Below are 20,444 nucleotides of genomic sequence, written 5' to 3'. Positions count from 1 at the left end.
GAAGTAAAGGTTTGGGTCTCAAAACAAAGATTTGTGTTTGGTGCATTACAGGCTGTACTGTGCCTTTTGATTGTAATGTTCGGATTCATTCCAGTTTTTTTTGCAATATACATACCACTTGTAAAGAACAGTTATATTTCTTAATTTTATAAAATGACTACGAATTGAAGACTTGAAGAACCAGACAAGCTGGACTTTCAGCAACAAGATACTTCTACACTACAATTGATGATGATGTTACCTTTGGAATGTAGCATGTATTACCAATATTTTTAATTAATAGCTCTGTGAATGCCAGAGCATTACAATATTCGCAATTGTCAAGAATCAAATGAACACAAAAATCACATTATGACAAAATCACTGTTATCTGTTACAGCGATTTTTCTGGAGGTGTCACAGTTCGGAGCTAAGCCAGTAAAATGCTGTCACACCCCACCTCTAATATGTACAAATGGCTTTTAAGGAACCTGGAGACTCATTGCCACCCTTACATAAGCCTGCCAACGGTCTCTATCCTGAGCAAGATTAATCCAGTCTCTACCATCATATCCCACCTCTCTCACATCCATTTTTATATTATCCTCCCATCTACGTCTCGGTATCCCCAAAGATCTTTTTCCCTTCAGCCTCCCAACTAACAGTCTATATACATTTCTGGATTCGCTCATAAGTGCTATGTGCCTTGTCTACCTCAAATATCTGGATTTGATATTCCTAATTATGTCAGGTGAAGAATACAATGCATGCAGTTCTGCATTGTGTAACTTTCTCCCTTCTCCTGTAACTTCATCACTCTTAGCCCCAAATATTTTCCTAAGCACCCCACATCTAATAGACAGACATATTGGTCTATATACAATATATATTCACAGCATCCATAAGAATGATAGGAATTAGTACCTGATTGCTCTAGCTAAAATAGTACAGGAAGGCGACGAAGTCCCTGCACTCTATGCGGTTATGTACGGCTTACCTCCTACGAATCCAAAACATCTGTATGGGTTCCTCCATGTTCGTAGCACAAACTATGCGCCTCCCCTGATTGTTCATCCACAACAGCATATTACAGGTCATAATTACAAATTGCGTCTTTCAGCTGTTCATTGTTTGTATATGTGTTTTTTCACACCTCTTCTTTCATAATACCCCTTAGTGCATTGTCAGGTGTGATGAGGTCAGGGTTTTTTTGCAGGCCAAGGCTGGAGATTGTTATGACCCATGTTCAATCCAGCGATTTGAGAAAATGTCATGGTGTCTGTGGATATTCAAAGCAAAATGCACTGGTGTGTTGTCCTATTGAAATCAAACAGTGTCAGCAATTCCTCTTTCCGTCAATTCTGGACATAATCACTCGACCATATTCACCAGATAACTGTGCTGATTAACAGTGCCATGAAAAAGATGACGATCAAGCATGTGGTGGATTGTTCTGAATTTCCTAAAAAAAAGTGAGGATTGTCTTCCACCCAGAGAAAGACATTACTGCTATGAGAGCTGAGATAAATCACACACTTGTTGGAGGACACGATGCTTTTCTTGTCCTTTGTGCTCGGAAAGCATTCAAGCATTAACTGACATGCATACACATGTCAACATTTGACAACTCATTAACTGTGGCTGGACAAAAACATTTAAATTTGAAGTCTTTCTGCTGTCATCACCAGAGAGATTATCATATTCTTATTATGTATTCCTGCCCTTCATACAACTAGATCAAGTACAGTGTAAAGGGACTTCCTGACCACCCTATACAGTGTGTTAGAAAAGTCGCAGTATTCTGTCCAGACAAGGAACAGTCACTTATATCCCCTAATATTGTTTTTCTTTTAGTTGGTTATTTTACGACGCTTTATCAACTGCTATGATTATGCAGGATCTGAGTAAGATGAACGTGATAATACTAGCAAGATGAGTCCATGGTTCAATGCCGAAAGTTACCCAGCATTTGCTCTAAATGGATTGAGGGAAAACCCCGGAAAAAACCTCAACCAGGTAACTTCTCCCAACTAGAATTTGAACACTCGCCCATTAGTTTCTTGGTCATATGTGCTGTTACTCCACAGCAATGGACTCCAAACATTATTGGTATTACTAGTTGTGCCATTGTTATCAGGAGAGGACTAGGAAGGGACAGTGTGGAGGCAAGTCAGAAGGCAAGGGACTTCCAGTTAGATAATGCTGCCTCACTACATTGCGACTTTTCTAACACTCTGTATGTCAGAATTCTCAGACCTAAAAAAAAAAAAATAAAATAAAATAAACTCGAAATACACTTCCACTACCACTGTATTATGAAGCTAACAAATTTGTGAAATCTGAAATTCTCTCTCATCCTGACTGGTTTACATATATTTCTAACTATAGGACAAAATTATTGGTATAGTTCTGTGATGCGCGGTAAAAAGGGCATAAGTCATAAATAGCAAGTTTTCAGTAGAGTAAACGGGAAGTTTGAAATGAGGACCAATGTTATTATGAGGAGATGGAAATTTTACACTATACATCATTATGGAAGAGGATAGATATATGCCCTTTATACTGTTTGAGGAAGAACATTTTTGTATTCACATGAGGCCATAACTCAGAACCACCCATTTCTGACTTACATCCTTTTTGCCACGCACTTTAAAATTAAAGATACTGATACTTCTTTACTCATTGAGGGGAAAAAAAAAACAATTTATGTTGTTGATAATAATCCTATTATGAAGACCTATGCTTATCGATTTTCAGAAAAAAACATATCAATTGGAACAAAATAAAATTATCTACAACTATTAAAATTGTATTTTAAGTTCAATATTTATTTCATTTTTCAAGCTTCTGCAATAAAGTTGGTTGGTCAGTCGGTCAGTCGTTTGGTCGGTCGGTTGATCAGTCAGTCAATCAGTCAGTCGATGTCGGTCGTTCGGTCGGTCGGTCAGTCTTCCATTTGCCTTCTTGCTTCTCAGTATTATGACGACAGATCTGTAGCTGTTAAATTTTTACAGTTCTTGAGGTGTGTCATATCCATTATAGTATTATTTTTTTTACAAAGTAAACAATTAGGACTATGAAAAATATTTGTTTTATATAGATGGCAACCAAACAGTCATGTCCAATATATAATCGAAAAAGTGCGTCAGCTTTGGTTTGTAAAAATTTTGGAATTAAATTTTTATTGTTTAACTAGCCATACCTGTGCGCTCTGTTGCACTTGTTAGAAATGAATATAAAGTAATTACATAATTAAAATAGGACATCTGGTCCAGGGAACATTCGTGTTTGATAGAAGGATAAATCATTTAATATGTTACTTAATTTAAATTGTATTTAAATAATTAAAATGCGATCATTTTGGTCCAGAGACCACTCATTTGGTGCAATGATAATTCCTTTAACATGTTTCTTAATTGTTATTACATGCAAATGATTAAAATATGATCATTTTTGGTTCAGAGAACATCTGTTTTTGGTACCAGGATAATTCGTTTGACATTTTTGTAAATTAGTCTTGAATGCATCCTTTAATAAATTGCTCCAAATTAATAGAGTTGATTGTGTGCGCAGATAATTTTTATGTTAACCTTACTGTGCATCTTTTTTTTTTTTTTTTGTTAAGTTTAATTTATTCACGCAATTAACATCTGTGGTCATGTTGCGTGTTTAAAATGTGTGGGTAAATGAGAAGGCCGTTTTTACTCTTGTAGAGTTCCTGTTTCTATTATGTGTTTTAGATGTCTTGTGTTCATGTAACTGATTATAGACCTTGACTAATGTTTTTGGTATTGGTAATTGAGGTGGTGATGAATCATGGCATGTATCTTTACAATCCAGCATTTCCCATTATGACTGAGGGAAGTCATGAAAAACCCCAGTCAGATTGGTCGGCCACAGGGTTTGTACCCGGGACCTCCCGAATGCGTATCTCAAACGCTACCGTCTGAGCCAAGTCGCTCAGTTATATATCATTGTTTATGCAAACAAAAAAGTGAGGTATCCTACATAAATACACTGACTGGCAAAAAAAAAAAACCGATCACTTGAAAAAAATACTAAAAGTCAAGTTTAAATGTAAATTATGAAGTAATCCCAGAAATAATATAACTGTAATCGTACTCAATTTAAAGATTACACTTTTATGAACTTGTGACACGTAAATTCACACCTTTCACACCAATTTTGAGTCAGTGACCGTCATATGTTCATAATTCTACACTTTTGTTGAAATTTTGTAAAATTTTTCACTTAACTTTCAGCTGAATATTTGTCCACTAAACTTCACTCAAAATGATGTTGATGCACAAAACTTAAATTCACACTAACAATAACTGAAACAAACACACAGTATCTGGTGTGTTCCCCTCTGACCATAATTACAGTCGATATTATCCCATTCCTCTTGGAGTGCCGCCTGCATATCACCTAAAGTCTCCGTAACAGGATTACGATCTCGGATACGTCTACCCAACCTATCCCGGAGATGTTCTATAGGGTATAGATCGGGACTCCGAGCTGGCCAGTTGAGACGAACAATCTCCAATGCATCAAGATACTGTGATACGCAGTGTGGTGCAATGAGCATTGTCACCCATGAATATGAAATCATCTCCAATGAATGGAGCAAAGGCCAAGATGTGATCGACGAGAATCTCGTTGATCTTGCATTGAGACTGCCATTCTCGATGATCACCAATTCCGTTTGGGCTTCCATCAGAGAGCCTCCACCGAATGGCATCCTTGCAGACAATGTGCACTCTGGATACCACTCTCCAAACTTTTTCCCTACCATCTGGGGATTTCAGGGAGAAGCTGGACTCATCAGAGAAGAGCACGCTGCTCCACAGCTGCACAGTCCATTGGTCATGCTTACGAGCAAACTGAAGACGGTCGGCTCAGTGCTGTCTGGTCAGATCTGGTCCTGTAGCAGGTCGTCGTGATTGAAGATTTTGTTCTCCAAGGTGTCATTGACAGTCCTCTCACTGACATTTAACACCTCGCACATGTTGTAGTCGATTCCGAGCTTCAACTGCTGTTATATGGCGGTTTCTTAGAACCTGGCTGACGAGAAATCGGTCATCTCGGGCTGAAGTCTTCCTTTTCTGCGAGACCCAGGTCCTCTGGAGTAACTCTGTGTTTCCCGGAACCATTTCACAGCTTCTTGCACCATGGTAGAAGTGGCTTCATCCGTCATCAATGAGAGTGACAGCTCTGGCAATGTCTTGGAGTGACAGAGGCATTGTCTGAACTAAACTTGCTGACGAAATTGCAAACAAACCATTTTCGACAGTTGTTATTCATTTTCAAAAAGGAAGGGAAGCAATAAAGCAATAAAACCTCTTCATTTATTTATGGTGGCCACATGTTCAGCACAGAAACACACTCCTTCGTTGTTACGCGATAAACCGAAGATTAATTGGTGTGAAAGGTGTGAATTTACATGTCAAAAGTTCATAAAAGTGTAATTTTTTTTAATTAGTACGGTAACAGTAATGTTATTTCTGAATTACCTCGTAATTCACATTTAAACTTGACTTTTAGTATTTTTTTCAAGTGATCGGTTTTTTTTTTTTTTTGCCGGTCAGTGTGTTATTTTAAGAAACACAGGAAACGAATATGGGTAAATTATGAGCTCAGGAACGCCATTTCGTGACACCTTTTAAAATATCTCAGCTCCAGTGAGCTCTATGGTAAAATCTTATTTATTATGGGCTGTATGGTCCAGTAAAAATATTAAGTGTATAAAATTAGAGTATTTTATGTGGACCGAATAAGGTTCCAATAATCAAGTTATACAATATTTCGACAGAATATCAAGTTTTCTGTGCGTAAAGATCTATTTTCATCTTACCTCAGTCCTCATATGTAGTATTACATTCATCTAGAGAAATAGAAATTTCAAATAGTGAAGGAATTATGCAAATTAGCTTCTGAGATTACTTCATACAAACACAAATATTCTCTGTATATTAATATTAAGCGTCAAGGCTGCCTTATATAGATGGAGTCATTTGTTTTTATTTCATTATAGCCATCGACGTCGTTCCTGCAATAACTCCTATGTGACATCGATTTTCAGATTTTTGCTCTATTAAATAACTTACATAATTATACAGCAAATAATACAGTCTCCTATATGTAATTATATTTCTTTCTTTCGAAAATGTAAGAATTCACAATCTCCTATGCACCTCTGCCATAGAATGAATAAATCTGTTTTTCCTTACTACTGAAAAATTTTATATTTTGCACGTAGGAGTTACAGAACAACAACGCTATAATCTGAGGCAGCGGTGAAAATGTATTGTATTGTTATTTTAAAATTCTTGTATATCCTTAAATACCAGCCCTATCAAAATTTTGCTTGGAATAAAACTTACCAGAAATAATTTTTAAAGAAACTTTTGTTATATAATATTTTTCACAAAAATCAATAATAAGCGAGATATTTCGATTTATTTAATTCACGCCCCCTTATAATACTCTTTTAAATAAAGTATTTTGAATGTCATATAGCCTATAATCTAAGTTACAACGAACTTAATTTATACTCCAACTTTCATCGAAATCCATTCAGCCATTATCACGTGAAAAGGTAAGAAACATCCATACAGACTGACAGCGATACAAACAAAAATGTCAAAAAAGCGATTTTTGGTTTCAGGATGATTAATTATACATGTTATCACCAATTATTTTTGGAAAAGCGAAAATTACCAGAAAAATTTCGGTTACAGATTTATTATTAGTATAGATAAAATATTCCATTGCTCATTTACACTCTCATGTATTTCTTGTTGGATGATTTTCTTAATTATTAGTTTTGAGAAATGAAATGATAAACATGAATTTGTAATTTGTTGAATCATTGTGCCCTTTTTTGCTAATGAATCCACTATCTCATTACCAAGAATTCCACAGTGTGAAGGAATCTATTGCAAAACTATTGTTCTGTGAAGAGATGGTGTTTGATACTTTGGTGAATTTCAGCAATTCTTTTTGTTGTATGGGTGTTCTCATCAATGCTTGTATAGCTGATTTAGAATCACTATATGTAACAGCTTTATTAAAGGTGTTAATGTGATAGAAAAGTTGTTTTAATGTAGAATTGACTGCCTCAAGTTCTCCATCAAAATGAGTTGAATTTTGACCGAAAGATATATAAGAACAAAATAATTGACTATATATTCCAGTACCAGTCGTATTGTTAAAGTTATTGCCAATTTTGGAGCCATTGGTGTAGATGTGTACCCACTCAATTTCTGGTTATCTTGTGTTGATAGTTTCTAGTGCAATTTGTTCTATCAAATTTATATTATAATGAATTTTTAATCTACAGGGTGATTCAAAAATCGCCATGCATAGCAGTTTTGTTAGAAATATGGTTACAAAATATGTCCAATATAATCCCTGTTGTGAAAGCACATCTCAATGCATCTGATTCGTTCAGCTGCTTGCACTGTGTGCAGTATCTGGACAAGGATCTGAGCACATGCATGAAGAACGTGGCATTGCAAATGGCCAAAGTCCCTAATCTTCTCCTGATCAATAATCATCTTCAAGTGACCGTACAGATAAAAATTCATCTGTGTCATGTCTGGGGAGCATGGCAGCCATTCCACGGGTCCATGGTGGCCAAATCAGGGATTGGGGAACTCACCATTCGGCCACTGGTATATACAAGCACCATAGTACAGTATCTGCTATGTATGGTGACTTTTCTGTTTAACACAAATGTAAAATCAGTCCTCCTCTATGGATGTGAAACTTAGAAAATTACGGATGTAATAAATAAAAAGATACAGACGTTCGTCAACAGATGTCTGAGACATATTCTAAATATAAGATATCCGGAAATAATAGCAAATGAATAACTGTGGAGAAGAACTAACCAATTACAAATATGCTACCAAATAAAACAAAGAAAATGGAAATGGATAGTCCACACGCTGAGAAAGCCAGATGGAGCTATTGAGAAGACTGCAATTGATTGGAATCCACAAGGAGTAAGGAAGAGAGGACGGCCTAGAAAAACATGGAAACAATCAATAGAGGAGGAAGTAGAGAGTTTATGAAAGAAACACTTGTGCTAAAGAGGCTTGATTAATGCCATAAACAAAGGGGTTTTGGTGCATTTGTTAATTTTCAGCATACTTCTAAACAAAATTAAAATTGTATCAGATATGCTGCAAACACGGGATAGTTACATTGAACAAGTCCTTACCATAGTTGCAGCCACAAGAAAAATTAAATAAATCCGTGCTACAACAGCCCATTAAGAGCCAGGGCCAATCAGCCAACTCCTGGCCTAATGTCCAACCAGCATGCCTTCCATAATGCCTTAGAACATGATGTCATGACACGGGATGCAGGCACAAGAGATAGATTAAAACAGCTCCATTCTTCTACTTGTTTCAGTTGAATCTGGCAGGAAGTGTTTGCCCTTGAAATTGAAATAGGCACAAAAACAGAGATCAACATCCTAGTCGAGCAAGAAGACTTCCAACTAACAGACCATCTTATAAAATTTGTAGTGATGAAAGGTTTCTACGAAGAACCACTCATAACTAGACATCGGATCTTTAGGCCCTAAAAAAATTAAGTTTTAGGTACCTATATAGGTTGGAAACATACGTAAAATAGGTTATTATTGTTTTAAATAGATACAGTAACATGTATGAAAATACATCGTAAGGGGTATAAGTAAAATTAATACAGTGTGTTATACTTAAAATGGTTCAATTGATATAACATTTTATTATTTGTATTCTCATAAACTTAAGTACAAAAGAAAAACTTTAACCTTTTATAATATTGTAAATTTATTCCAACTCAACAATGTAATTTTATTATTTCAACAATAATTCCTTTCTACAATTCACCTTAAACGCTCTCGTCAACAATGGGATTTGCTCTCCACACAGCAACACAGTATTCGTTATTGCACTCCACAGACGACAATGACAATTTACTTGGATTATTGAGAACAACAATGAACTGTTAATTTTAACTAATGTTCACAAAGCACTATTTACAAATCAGAACTGTCAGTTCTCAGTTCACAGTTCTTCTAGCTCAGTCACTCGAGTTCACAGATTCTCGAACCCCAGACCTTCAGAGACAGTCCACTGAACTTCGAACTCAGGTTCCCCCACTGCGGTCCACTACACTCGAACTCAGGACTTCCGGCTCCACAGTTACAGACACAACTCAAGTCGAACTCCGGCCTCGAAGCTGGCTTCACTGCTACACAAGACTGGCTGGCTTGCTCTCCACTGACTTTAACAACACTGCAACTCACTAAACTGCCTGACTGACTGACTTTCACTTGCGTCTTCTCTTTTATATAACCAAACCATAGTTACGAGAAAGTTCGCGGTCAGAATGCCATTCTCGAATAATCTGGATATTTCCACTTCGACGGACTTCTGGACGATTCGGGAGGGTCCGCCCCCCCTTCACTCCGCACGTAGCAGTTTGCTTCCTTCCCCACTCGGCAAGCAGCAGATGCGCGCGCAACCTCCCCTCGCTGCGTCGCTGTAGTACACCGCCCCTCTGCCCTCTCAGCATGCAGATGCTCCCCGTACATTCGCTACACCTAAGCTACCAGCGTTTCGTCTGCTGCCGAGCGCCCTGTCGGACATGCGTTCGAACCCCGGTGCAGCTGTCACAATATATACATTTTATTACTGAACCATATATAATCTAATATTTTAAAATTATTGACATTTTAATTAATATTTTAAAACTAGTGTATTCATGTCCTTGAGACAAACACATTTTTGCTTGCAGACTTTCAAACAAAAATAATTAGCTAGTTAAATTTATACAAAACACAGATGAAATTTTTGCTGCCAGATTTTGAAATAGAAATAATTAGGTAGCTAGTTAAATTAACGCAAAACACATATACAGTAAAAATCCCTCGTAACTGGCATCCAAATAACCGGCAATAGCAAAACAACTGCACTTTTGGCTATGCCAAAAAAAAGTTTAAATTTGCCACATTGCCACAGTCTGGGCTGTCAGTTTTGCCACATTAGGAAGTTTGCATGAACTTTCGTTTTCAGTGAATGTTCAAACCTAAAATTAATGTATATTATTTGTGTTGTGTGATGTCTTTTAATAAAGAGAAACCACACAGTCTTTATGTTTATTTAATTATGTTCGGGCTGTCAGTATTGCCACATTAGGAAGTTTGCACGAACTTTCATTTTCAATGAATATTCAAACCTGAGATTAGTGTATTATTTGTGTTGTGTAATGTGTTTTAATAAGGAAAAAACACACAGTTGTTATGTTTATTTAGTTATGTTAGGCCATCAGTGTTGCCACATTAGGAAGTTCGCACGAACTTTATTTTTCAGTGAATATTCGAACCTAAAAGTAGTGTATTACTTGTGTTGTGTGATGTGTTTAAATAAGAAAATCCACACAGTTTTTTATATTTATTTAGTTATGTTCGGGCCATCAGTTTTCCCACATTTAATTTTCAGTGAATATTCGAACCTAAAATTAGTGTATTTGTGTTGTGTGATGTGTTTTAATAAAAAAATCCACATAGTTTTTATGTTTATTGAGTTATGTTCGATTCATCAGTTCAGTGTTCCCACATTTAATTTTCAGTGAATGTTCGAACCTAAAATTAATGTATTATTTGTATTGTGTGATGTGTTTTAATGAGGAAAATCCATACAGTTTTTATGTTAATTCAATTATGAGCACGTGATAGAGAAATAAACTTCACATGGCTGCAGTTTCAACATTTGGTACAATGGAATACGAACTTTTTTTTTGTATATACCGGTATATATTCAATTATCCGGCAAAATCTTGTATCCAGAACTAGCCTGGTCCCTTTGGTGCCAGATAAGAGGGATTCCACTGTAATTAAGTCCTGACAGTTGGCACATATGTTGAAAACACCACAATTTTTTCTCTCTCTTTCATGCATCAACCTCGCTGGCATTGTCACTGCCATAATCTTTTGCACAATAAATCACCAATATCATTTCCAAATGTTGTGGTGTAAGTTTATGTCTTTTGTTGGAGAGTATTAACTTGAATGCAGAGAAGAATATTTCAACATCTCTTGATGTAACTGGAACATGCTTGAACAAAGAGACTGTAACTGAATTAAATCTTTCAGGTAGATCTTCATCACACACATTCAAAATATCTGACATACATTTCAACACTGAATACCCCGGATTTCTGGCAAGCACCATTTCAAGTTTTTTTAAAACAATTTCTTCAACTTTCCCCAAAGCTTGTTTCAGTTGACATTCTACTTTTCTAAATATCGACATTGATTCAGTGAGATTGTGTTATGATGACTCTAATTGTTCTATAGTTTTTTGTCAAGTATGTGAAATTAGCGCAAATATATGCCAGATTTTTCCATAATTTTTTCTCTTCAATACATTGTGGACCATCTTAATGCACTGAGAGTCATTTTCCGAGAAAGTATTGACAGTTATGTCTATAGAGTCTACATTTTCTATGTAATACTGCACCGCTTCTAACCATGTACCCCATCTAGTTAAAATTGGTGCTGGAGGCAGGGATAGATTTGGGCACTTTTCTTTAAAAGCCGCTATTCTTGTGCTTGACTTCAAAAATATCTTCTTTACTGAAGATATCAAGTCGTTTATGTTTGGGAACTGATTTCTAATTTCTTCCTCTATACGGTGATGTACATGCACAAGACAAGTAACATGTATTAAGTTCTGAAGAGAAAAAAACGCTTACCAGCTGCTAATATGTATGCTGCTGAATCCGTGTAAAGCAGTAATACCTTTTCGTTTTTTACACCATTAGAATGTAATAACTTCAGGTCAGAGTTCACGAAATAAGCAACTGATTCAGCGTTTGTTTTCTTTAGTATGTACCTTGCAATACACAGGGTGGCCCAGATAAAGCGTTACAAGTTAATATCTCTTAAATAAATGGATAAAACCGAATGGTTTGTCTTCTAAATTTTATTGGGGGAAGGGGTCTTCCAAACTCTGATATGGGCAGATTTTTAAATGAAACCATGGAATTTTTTTTATATATTTTTTTTCCCCCTTAATAAACTAAGCAACTTTTATTGAAACATCTTTAAAAATAAATTTTTGAGCAGTTACAGGTGTTTTCATTGAAGTATACAATAGTAGAAAAGATTACAAAATGAATAAGCAAATCAATAAATACCAAGGTATTTACTTTACGTTATGTCATTAAGTACTCAAAGTAGCCTCCATTAACATCTAAGCACTTGGTGATTCTTGTGGAAAGGTTTTCTTTAACTTTTAACAACCTATAGACATATGATAAGGATGGTAATGGTGATGCTTCTGTATCTGCTGCACTGAAGTGCGGCTAATATCACTGTCTGTGGCCAATTCACGTTGACTTATCTGTAGATTTACTTCTACAGTGGCAAGAATATTGATAGCATTTTCATCCACTTTTGAATTCACCTTCAAGCAATTCTTGTTCTTTACACTTCCATCGTTATGCAGCTCTGTTTCCAGTCGTTTGAATTTCAAATGAGATATTTGCATCTCATATCTTTTAGAGCAATTCCACTTGTGACTGACTGACATTTGCAGTACATTTTTACAGCAAAACGTCTGCCAAAATTGTTTAATAGGTTGAAATTAAAATGTATCATCGCATGGTTTGATAGAGGAAAGTGTACAGTTAAGATGCACTAGCAACAGAAAGTTTAAACTCACCTTTAAATAATGTTAATTCAACATTTTATGATACTCCTTAAGTAAAAATAGTTGAGGTAAATTACTAATTTTATTCTGCAACAAGCTTCAGTGCATATGCTATGAACTTCACACAAATCACCCACATAAAACATATTTTAAGACTGAGAAATCGTCTTTTTTTCGTGAAGTAAGATAATAGTTCAAATTTTGTGTTCATCTATGTGACCATTTTTTGCTTTGATGACAGCTTTACAAATTCTGGGCATCCTTGCAAACAGTTTTTGTAACATCTCTGTAGTTATAGAGCTCCAGACGGGCAAAAGGTACTGCCACAGCTCATCCACATTAGTAGGGGGCCACTTGTTACGCTTTCAATTTCCTTCCAATTAGTGACATCCGGGGACTGAGATGGCTGTTACTTTAATACTATACATCTTTGAAGTATGTTTAGGGTCGTTGTCTTGTTGGAGAACAAAACCACGTCCTATAAGTCTTGTACCAGATGACACAGCATGGAGCGAAAGAATCCAATGGTACTCTTTTTCCAATTCTTATTATTGGACATAGCAAGGAAATATTCTTTGAAGGTTTTTCCAAGTCCCTTCTAATGTTCTTTAACCATGTTCTTGACATTTTCGTCCAAAGAAAAATGATTTTACATCAGAAAGTCGTGAAGGGTATCAAAGTACTCTGTTTGATTCCTGTTGAAACACTTTTCCCAAAAATTAAGTTTTTTAATGAATGATTCGATACTGTCTTGCACAATATAAACGTTTATATTTGACCCTTGGAGAGATAAGTTTAAACTGTCAATTTTTGAGAAAATGTCTGCCATATAAGCTAAAGCCTGAAGCCAGATTTCATCTTCCATGCACTTTGCTTGGTGAAAAGCATGGCTGGTGAGAAAAATGTAAACTTCGTCTTTAAGCTCATACAGTCTGGAAATAGTTCTATCTCGAGATAGCCACCTAACTTCAGTGTCAGACAATAAATGCTTATAAATGCTTCCCATTTCCTCACAAAGCACTGCAAAGATAGAGGAATTTGTAGGGCGAGCCTTAATAAAATTAATTGTTTTCACTGCATTGTCCAGCACACATTTCAATCCATCGGGCATGCGTTTAGAAACAAGAGCCTGTCTATGAATGCAACAATGTGTCCAAGAAGCATTCGGCGCTACCAATTTCACTTTGGCAACAAACCTAGCATAATACCCTGTCATAGATTTCGCACCTTCTGAACAAATGCCTACACAGCGAGTTCAGTCTATTGAATTTTCGCAAAAGTATTCGTCGGTTAACTTAAATATATCTCCTCCCATAGTTCTCTCTTTTAAGGGTTTGCAGAATAGTAGCTCCTCTTCTACAGACGCCACATTAATATAATGGATGAAAAGTAACAAAATGGCTAAATTGGCAACATCAGTCAATTCATCAAGTTGAATCATAAAAGAAGGACTGGCACAAACTCTTTTAAAAATTTCATTTTCGACATAATTTGCCATGTCTTTAATCCAGCGGTTGATCATATTGTCGGACAATGGTACCATATTGACTTTTTTTTGTGAAAGATTCTCTAAGTATGCACTGTACTACATCATTTATACATGACCACACTAAATCTTCAGCTATTGAATGAGGTTTTGCAGTTCTAGCATTTCTGTAGCTAACGTGATAAGACGCTTCAAGAGCATTCTCTTTGTCACTGTTTGCAGCGGATACAAAAGTAGTTAAATCATTTTTCCACTCGTTAGCTTTTCGTGTAAAAAAATCAGAAGCTTTGTGTACGTGGGTGGGGTGTTTAGTTTCTAAATGGCGTTTAAGTAGAGAAGGTTTCTGACTACTGTTAGCAAGAATGTCGCCACAAATAACACACTGTGGTCTTGAACAGTCCTTGTCACCTATGGAGCTATAGCCCCATGCTTTCCATGATCTCGGTACTAGAATGAGGTGGTGTGGTCGGCACCATGCTCTGACTTCCTTTTACCCCCGGGAAAGACCTGGTATTCAATTTTATACGAGGCTGAGTGAACCTCGGGGCCGTTCTGAAAGTTTGGCAATGAGAAAAAAAATCGTGTCACCACCTGGAATCGAACCCCAGACCTTCCAGTCCGTAGCCAGCTGCTCTACCAACTGAGCTACCAGCCGTCTACATGATAAAATATATTTATGAAAAAATTAATTTTAATTAATTTTATTAATTTATGACAATAATATGTAAAAGCTCGCATCATACGTTTCATCTTGTGGAGGCACACCAGTGTACCATGGCACACTGGTTGTGGAACACTGGTCTATTACACTCTGGTCTTCAATGATGGCATTTAGTAGTCACTCTGTATATTATTATTTATTTATGATGTTAATGTTGTTGCTTGTGTATTTGATCATGAGTATGTGTTTCGTGCATCTTGTTATCTTGATATTCTTCACACTGGTGTTTTAAATTCTCTCATACCTTTTCCCTACATAACTATGATTTTATTTTCTACTTTTGTGTGCATTTCTGCAGATGTTACAGTTGTTGGCAGTATTTTTTTAGTAGACTAATTCGATTTCATAGTTTAGTTGCCTTGTTTCATTTTTCATTTTATGGATAGTTTATTGCAAGGTTGAGTTTATTACTTGGAACCAGAACTGGCAAATTAGTTTATTTATTTTCTTTTTACTTAAATAATTTCATTATTTGTATTTTATTATATCTAAATTAATACATACTGTGTGTGTATAATATATATATATATATATATATATATATATATATATATATATATATATTTTTGTTTTATTTTCTACAGTGAGTTCAACAATAGAACATGTTATACTCCATGTTGTGTGTGAACTTGAAGGAGATGTACCAAGTGATGTCAGTGATTATGTTTTGAAAGTATGGGGACTTGCAGAATACTTCACTTCTCATACTACTCTTTCTGACTATGAGTATATTCATCAGTGTATCAAGTTGGAAAAAGATATAGAACTTGCTATACTTCATGTGGACCAGGTTACAAGGCCTTTGGCAAGAACTGTAAGTGTTGTGATTTTATTATGTTTCAATTAGAAATAGAATTGAATTAGGTCCTCTATGGCTACATGTTTACATTATCAAAAGGAAATAGTTAATTAAAGAGTCCTGAAAGAATACTAATTTTCAGAAAATTATTATTAGCAATCTGTTTTGATGCTATTCCTGCCTGGATACCTTGTGAGACTAAATATTTATTCATTCATTGTTTTCTAACCAAGGACAGGTCCTTCACTGCAAACCCAGCATTTTCCAATCTGTCCTATTTTCCGCCATCATCTCCATCTCTGCATACTACCCATATATCTTAATATTGTCTATCATCTGATATCTTCTTCTGTCCCGAACTTTTTTTCAGTTTATCCTTCTATAGGCAGTTTCGTCTTAGCCAGTGACCCAGTTAATTTCTTTTTCTCTTCCTGATCAATTTGAGCATTATTCTTTCCTTACCCACTCTTCATTTCTTATTTTGTCTGTCCATTTCTCGCTCACTGTTCTCATCTATATCTAAATTTCAAATGCTTCTAGTCATTTATCTTCACTTCGTCGTAATGTCCATGTTTCTGCCCAATACTTCCAATAATAAAGTCAAATGTCGTGTCGGTATCCAATTTTCACGAAAAATATACCCATAATCATAAAAAAATAGTAATTCAACTGTTGTAATAGTTGCAACATTGTACACGAAATAGCATCTGTCAAGTGAGAGTTTAAATGTCCAGCCCAGAGATAGATAGTGTTTCAATCAGGGTTAAAGTGTCCAGTTGTCATGATAAATGTCATATTGATGAGAGAGCACCTCAGCAGTTCGGTTGGGTTGGGATTTAAGTGTCCAGCCAGCATGATAGTTGCAAATTAAGCTTTCAGGAATAACTCCCTGTAAAGTTAATTTGAATAATTTCGAGGGAAAAATTGTTCCGGGGCCGGGTATCGAACCCGGGACCTTTGGTTAAACGTACCAACGCTCTCCCACTGAGCTACCCGGGAACTCTACCCGACACCGATCCAATTTTTCCCTCTATATCCACAGACCTCAAAGTGGGCTGACAACAGTCAAGCAACCAACATTTGAGTGCACACTAACTCTGTGTGACTTTAAATTGTGGTTTTCTGTTACGTACAGTGACGTGTATTATGCAAATTAAGCTTTCAGGAATAACTCCCTGTAAAGTTAATTTGAATAATTTCGAGGGAAAAATTGTTCCGGGGCCGGGTATCGAACCCGGGACCTTTGGTTAAACGTACCAATGCTCTCCCACTGAGCTACCCGGGAACTCTACCCGACACCGATCCAGCCAAAATAATGGATGTCATGAGAGCACCTCAGGTCGTAGTGTCAGACATCTTCAGGTTAGAGAGAATGCCAAACTTCAGACGAAATGACATCTCATTCATAGCAAAGTCGCAGTATGGCCATAGCAGTTAAAACACTTCACTAGACTCTTCTTTAGTTCTTTTAGTTCTTTTTCCAAGGGTCCACAAAAAATGCTCCTTAGACGTAGTATGTGACATACATATAATACAAGTTGTGAAATTTATTCGTCTAGTTTATAAATACCATACTGCAAGACTTTCTTCTTACTGTCCCATCACATGCATGTGTTTCCTGAAGGTACAATGTCTCGTTAGTAAGCTATCATAATCCTCAAGTAAATGTGATAAAGTTCTCAATAAGGAGTTCATGCATTAATTCCCTAATTACTGTATCAAATTTGAGAGTATATATTGTATTTTGCTGTGTACAAACTGCACTTCTTTTACCCAAAATTGGAGAGAAAAATGAGATGCACTTTATATCCGAAATAGCTAAAATAAATCACACTTAAATATAAACAATAATTTATTCTTAATTAACACTACATATAATCCACTGGTATGGTGTAACAGCATGCCTGATTGTGAAAAGAATGGGCCCAGGTTCAAATACTGGTTGGGATAAGTTACAAGCTGAGATTTTTTCTGGAGTTTTCTCTCAACCCCTTAGGAGCATATGCTGGGTATCTTTTGATGCTGGACCTTGGACTCATTTCACCAGCATTATTACTATCTCACTGAGATGCTAGATAATCAAAGCATTTGATAAAGCTTCGCAAAATAACCAATTAAAAACGCTACATATACTGTGAAAACTATAACAAATGTCACAAATGTTTTCATTTGTTGTACTGAACTATTCGTCATGGATTATTCTTGAAACTCACTTGAATCTTAGCTATCAGATGGTGCAAGTTACACTGCATTGTCTTCAGTCCTGTTCATCACATTGGAAATGGGTCCAACTTTAAAGCTCTTGGAGACCATGAGTAGTTGTATTATGCCAGTCATTTTCTGGTATCACAACCATGTCACACTTCTCTTTCTTCAGCCTCACTTTCACATTTTCTTGAATTGGCTTCGGAAACTGTTCTTTAAATTCACTACGAGGAATATTTATAAGATCTGCAATCTTGTAGCCTTCAAACTGTATTATTTCCACAGACAGTGAAAATTAACCTACCCAATCAGGAGATAGGTTTCTAGTTCCACATATTTCGCCTTCTTTCCGCGAAAAGATTCTCGATAATGCATCATCTGTAGTTTAAATTTAGAAGTGTAACTTGCACTTACTCTACCATGATTTACTGACCAGTGACCTATGATCAGTCAGCTAACTATTGCTGGAGAAAGGAATGCTAACTTCCTCTTCAGTGTTCTTCATGGTACCATTATCTTGGTCAGTGCGAGCTAAGGAATTTGCAACATTGTCATATTTATCAGTACTTCTATTTCAACTTTGTCTTCGAGCTAAATTCTAACAAAATACCAGTATCCCCCCCCCCCCGAATTTAATGCTTCAAATACAAATGTGACTTACACCAGGGGCATATTGTGCGGGCTACCGGAGGTAGCCCAAGGAAATTACAAAAGAAAAAGTTTATAATATAACATAATGTAATAATTTTGTATTATTAGTTTTACCATAGTAATTAAAATTAAAGTAATTGTTAGATATATTTTGTGTAATAATAGGGTCAGCGGTAGCCCAAACCCTTTAACCAGTATACGCCACTGACTTACACTCGTGCATCCTATACATGCCAAAATTATGATACATTGTCCTTGAGTTGATCAATACATAAAACATCAACTTATTTTATATCTGTGTCTGTGTGTGCACATGTGCGTGCATGCATAGCCTACATATACATGCAGGGTACAATATTATAGTGGGTGAAAGTGATATAACTGTGCAGATTGAAGGGAACAATAGAATATATTAATAGTTATTTATGCAACAAGTGGATAATCTTGATAATTCTGGCATGAATTAATGTTTGTCACACGAACAATACGAGTGTCATAATAAGATTATCCACGAGTTGGGTACAACACTTTATGGCATCTTGGCATTATAAATTGTATGAAATAAATTATAAATCATCCATAGCTGATAAAGTCTTCCTATGTACATATCAATTAGTTATGCCTGGCATTGGCATTGAGTAAAGAGAATGGATGACCTCACAGGTATTGCAAACTCTATTTGTAGGTTAGATATCAAATTTTATGTTACAAATATTCCTTTATTTTGTTAATATAGTTTCTCTGAACCACAGAACTGTTTTATGTGATATTACAAAAGTGATACAAAATTGTTAAAGATTGAAAATAAACGATATGTTACCTTGTGTCCTGCATTTCATTTTTTGTTACACTGTGCGTAGAAGCGGTAAGCAAGATGGTCAGACGAGTTGCATGCATCCCGACTCAAGCATTCTGGTATTACGTCATAGTGAATACATCATTGTTAGTATTAGCACACATGCCGTAATAAGCTGATTACGAACGATATTGGATGTTAGTAACAACCTGTGTATAATGCTAGGATGGCATAAAATAAATTATAAAACCAATTATATGTTTTGTAATTAAGTGAATGGTTAATTAGAAAATTGAGTTGAAAGTCTGTGTTGTTTGGCAACAGCACGTCGCAGGATCACATATGAAAGCACACAGCAGGCCAGCACAGCTGAGTCCCATCCCTTAGTCACTCCTGTAAGGTTACACGTAATGGCACGAAATAACTATACATATTAGTCTTTTTATTTCATTTCCAAGAAAACCGTCCATTTTATTGCAAAACTGCAAAGAGATAAATTATTCTTTATCAGTTTCTCTACTTATAAGAGTAAAAATGAGAGTCATATCAATAGTACTTACCAAGTAAAATAGTGTTAACATTTAGGGAAAAATTATTTCTTTCTGAGAAAAGTTTTCATTCGAAATTAATATGATATTAGAATTTTTTGTTGTTCTCTGTCCGAGGAATAAACTGTTAAAATCATCACAGTTATATTACTTCCACCCTGTATGTATATGCAAATATCTCACTTCTAAAAAGCTGCCATTTTTTGTTATAATATAGCAAAATACTGAGTGTTTCAAAAATACCTCATGATTTTTTAACTTTAATAAATACTGGTATCGTAACTGCTAAAAGGTACTGCCAGAGTGACTGTCACAATATTCAGTAATGTCTGGAGTTTTTGTGTTAGCAATTGCAATGTAGCACTCACAATCTCTCTTTTGTTTTGAGCCATGATAAGAATTATTTTATAGATTGTTGAAACTGTTTGCAACTAAAACATTTGTTTTTTGTTAGATTGGTTGATTCAACAATACATTGCTGCAGCAGAAATGCTTCTTTAAAGAATGAATTACTGCTATGCAGCATGGTTTGAAATTGAAATTTCA

The 20,444-nt window shown here is 35.8% G+C and overlaps 1 protein-coding gene across 12 annotated transcripts in view; it reads left to right on the top strand.

The window, feature by feature from the left end:
* Positions 1-20,444, top strand: part of Pi3K68D (phosphatidylinositol-4-phosphate 3-kinase catalytic subunit Pi3K68D) — a 987,208-nt gene that overhangs the window by 219,867 nt on the left and 746,897 nt on the right. For all 12 annotated transcript variants that reach the window (XR_011333110.1, XM_069831124.1, XM_069831122.1 and 9 more), the window contains one exon: positions 15,484-15,713. Coding sequence is in view for 11 of the 12 variants with exons in the window: in XM_069831124.1 (XP_069687225.1) it covers positions 15,484-15,713 (230 nt within the window). In the remaining variant the exon portion in view is untranslated. The remainder of the gene's footprint in view (positions 1-15,483; positions 15,714-20,444) is intronic.

This window comes from Periplaneta americana, chromosome 7 (genome assembly GCF_040183065.1).
Source record: "Periplaneta americana isolate PAMFEO1 chromosome 7, P.americana_PAMFEO1_priV1, whole genome shotgun sequence".
Taxonomy (NCBI): domain Eukaryota; kingdom Metazoa; phylum Arthropoda; class Insecta; order Blattodea; family Blattidae; genus Periplaneta; species Periplaneta americana.
This window is presented reverse-complemented; position numbering and strand designations above follow the sequence as displayed.